Source organism: Morus notabilis, unplaced genomic scaffold, assembly GCF_000414095.1.
Source record: "Morus notabilis unplaced genomic scaffold, ASM41409v2 Scaffold257, whole genome shotgun sequence".
Lineage (NCBI taxonomy): Eukaryota > Viridiplantae > Streptophyta > Magnoliopsida > Rosales > Moraceae > Morus > Morus notabilis.
Window position 1 is genome coordinate 283,114 of NW_010356831.1, and position 3,681 is coordinate 286,794.

At 31.9% G+C, this 3,681-nt stretch overlaps 1 protein-coding gene across 1 annotated transcript in view; it reads right to left on the bottom strand.

Moving 5' to 3' along the window:
• Positions 1–2,889: 2,889 nt before the first annotated feature.
• The window catches only part of LOC21393445 (SWI/SNF complex subunit SWI3A), a 3,466-nt gene continuing 2,674 nt past the window's right edge, over positions 2,890–3,681 (bottom strand). Inside the window, exons 6-7 of the mRNA XM_010088691.2 lie at positions 3,404–3,567; positions 2,890–3,255 (exon numbers count right to left, since the gene is read on the bottom strand). Coding sequence (XP_010086993.2) covers positions 3,076–3,255; positions 3,404–3,567 — 344 coding nt within the window. The 3' untranslated portion in view covers positions 2,890–3,075. The remainder of the gene's footprint in view (positions 3,256–3,403; positions 3,568–3,681) is intronic.

The window sequence follows — 3,681 nt, forward strand, 5'->3', positions numbered from 1 at the left end:
ATTCAAGTTATAATCACGGTGTCATGGGGGACCTTGCAAACCCTCACGTCCCGATGATTGCGCGCAAGTGGTATGAGCACTCGGGCCCATCAGTAAGAAAGATAAGATAAGATAATAAGATTCTGATAAGACATCATAATTAAGCATAATTGGCTCATGCATATTTATTCATGTGAACTTACAGTTATTTTACGAGAGATGGTTCCTACTTGCTGAGCGAAAGCTCATTATAGAATGTTTATACTGTAGGTAAGCAACCGGCATATAATGCCTGATGGACTGCTGGCGAGTGGACGAACGATGTGGAGCTCGGGATATGGATACCACTCGCAAATATTTCCGCAATCAGCTTTATGTTACAAATAGTTTTGTTAATTATGATTATGAAACAGATATGTTAAGGTTTGAATATTTTAATTAAGAAAGCAATTTCGTATTTTATGTTTATAATAAGACCTTTTAAAAAAAAAAAATGTTCCGTAAATTTTAAGAAATTTCAGTAAGTACAAATTAAAAAGTTAGTTACAGTGGCGGCCTCAAAAGAGGGGCGCTACAATTATAGACCTAAGCCGTTTAAAAAAAAATCAAATTCGCTAGATTATCTTATTTTTCTAACTATGATATGATTCTAATATAATCTTGCGTTTGTATTTCACATATGTTAAGAATCGCGATAAAAGAAATGAACTAAAATCAATACAAAATTTATAGAGATTTGGCTCAATTGAAATTACATTCTCTTTTAACTACTGCAGTTTTTTTACTATGACAAGAAAAAGTAACGAGAAAAAAATCGCACACCTCATAACTCTTTGTAGTTTTTCTCTACCTCTATGATGATCACCAAAATTGGCGCCCTCCTTTTTTATGAAATTAGAGCAACTAAATTTTACAAGTGTGAAATCCCTAAACTACTCTTATTGAATTTTTATGAGGAGATTCTGGCCCCGCACCCCTAGGAGGGGAAGCGGAGGGGGCTTCCCATCCCCTTCCAACCCCCACGGTGACCTTATCATGAAGGTCGATCAGCTAATCCTTTACGTAAGACAATAAATCATCTAGACAATTAATTAAACTCTACAACTTAACAATATACCACCAATAGACTATGTCTTGCAATAAAATTATTTTTTTATAAAAAAAAAAATTACGGGAAAAGAGTTTTCATTTAAAGAAGGTGATTGCCCTCATGAAACAGCGAGTGGAGCTACTTTTGGCCACGAACGACACAGGCGTGTTAATTACTAAATCCTAAAGAAATGTTATGGGAATGGTAATAACATTGGAAACAAAAGTAAATTAATAGGAATAAAGATTGATTTCTTTTCGAGCGTTTACTTGACTATGAAAAAGTGTAATGGAAAATAATCTCACTCTCTATCTTGTCTTTACTAAAATTAGGAACATCATTATTATCAATGTAATTATTAAAAGGTAATTTTACATAATTCAATAATTATTGACTATATAGTAATTCATTAAAGGTAAATAAGTAAATTTAATGTTTATTTTTTTTAACAAGAAATCAATATTAAAGAGGATGCAACATGAACATTCTATTTTCTCATTTCTTATATTGTGTTGAGCACATTAAATCCTCATTAACACATTAAATCCTCATTAATGATTCTGTAAATAAATACATTATTAGATGGAGAATGAAATCACCCATCACTCTCTTTTTCTCTCCCTTAGATGCAGAGTAAACGTGCTTAAGGGAATGTTTGGTTAGATAATTCAAACCATGATTTGAATCATAGTTCGTGGTTTGTTACAGTGTTTTCTCTTACAAAAAATACACGTAAATCGAAAATAATTCTAATCACATGATTTTAATTTATGAACCAAACATCTCCTAAGTATAAGCAAAAAAATCATCCACTTTTAAAATCTTTTCGGATCTCCTCGAGATGGTGTATTTGTCATTACATGCATCAAACTCAAATTAACCCAAATATTTTATTATTTTCAACTTATATGCGAAAATCCCCCTCCTCAAAAATCGAGATGGTTTCCAAGAGACTCTGCTTCATGGTCGTTGGAGTCTCTATTTTCGTCTTTAGAACATCAGTCGTAACATTTTATTTGAACAAGATGGAGATTCCGATGGTGGCTCACAAGACCCTTTTTTTACTCGACAACTCAAATGGGAGGGAGCTACAATTTTGATCCACATAAAGTTCCATCTCTTAACCAAAATGAATATCATGATACGCGTTAGAGTTAAAATTTCGTACCTCATCCCTCATTATATATATAGCAAATGAATTTCATTAAGACAATAAAAATAATTAAAAGTTATTTTCTCATTTTTAGTTTTCATTTCCTAAGGTTATAACTTGATACCCTTTTTAAAAACATATCAAAATACAAATTTACTTTTTTTTTATACCTAAAACAATCTCTAAGAAACATAGGAATATAGAGGTAAATGACCCTTTTTATGAATTTTTTTAATAAATAGTATAAGTTTTTTATAAAATTAGCAAAATGATCGTTGTTTTTTTTTATTATTTTAGTGGTTAATCACTGATTAACTTATTGATCATTCACTAATTAACTCGATAATTTTCATTATTAATCAATTTATTTAATAATTAATTAATATTAGTTAGAAATTAATCAATTTTAATCAAACAAATTACATGTCTATTAATGATAAATTATTAATAAATTATAATAATGAATCAGTCAATTATTAATTGACTGCTGGTCAATCACTAATTGACTGCCGCAAGAAACAACCATTTTGCTAAAATAAAAAACTCCAGTGATTTATTTGAAAAATAAAAAGTTTAGCCATTTATTAAAAAAGATGATAAAAAAAAGCCATTCGCTTGATTTTCCCATAAAAGGTTGACCAAACACAATTTTAGAAATAATCCCAACACCATTCTCAAAGAATTCTCATTCTATTTTTCAGTCTCAAAACTGAATCATTTTAAAAACACTATCACATGGTATTCTCCGTAATTTGTCAGCTAATACACAAGAATAGAAACAATACAAAGAGAACGCATCACACTAGATTGTCGTCTGTTTTTGTCGCCCAATATTTGAGAATACAGAAGCATCCTAAGATTTTACAGAAGAGTAATTCTTCCATCTAGGTATACCAGCCTTAATTGCTGTTTGTAACACATCAACTCGCTCGGCTAAAAGAAAGTCTTCTATTTCCTCCATTTCAGCATGCTGCTTCTTCATAATCACCTCCAGGTCTTCAAAATACTTGATTTTGCAGTGCAATTTCTTCATCTAGAAAAACATTTATCCAAATTAAAAAAAAAAAAATTAGCATCGTGGATTTCGGAATCATCAAGCTTCTTCAACAAACAGCAAAGAGAAGCCAATTTTCCACAAACTGGAATAAAAGAAAAAAAGGATACATAAAACTATGAGTCACCTCAGTCTCGATAATGGTTGCCACGAAATGTTCAATCTCTCTTTCTTCCTGATCAGCCAGTAATTTCGCTCGAGCTGCAGCTGCCCCAAGAGCCGTTGCAACAGCAGTTCTAACCCGCAAAGTAAATGGTATATCGTCTTTTGTGGAAGATGAATCCTGATTTTCTGTTGATGGAAAACACATGCATAAAGACAAATGAGATGGCACAAAGAATGGTCATCTCGTCACGATCATCTAAAGCCAGTTTCTCAGTTGAGAGGGGGGGGGGGGGGGGGGGC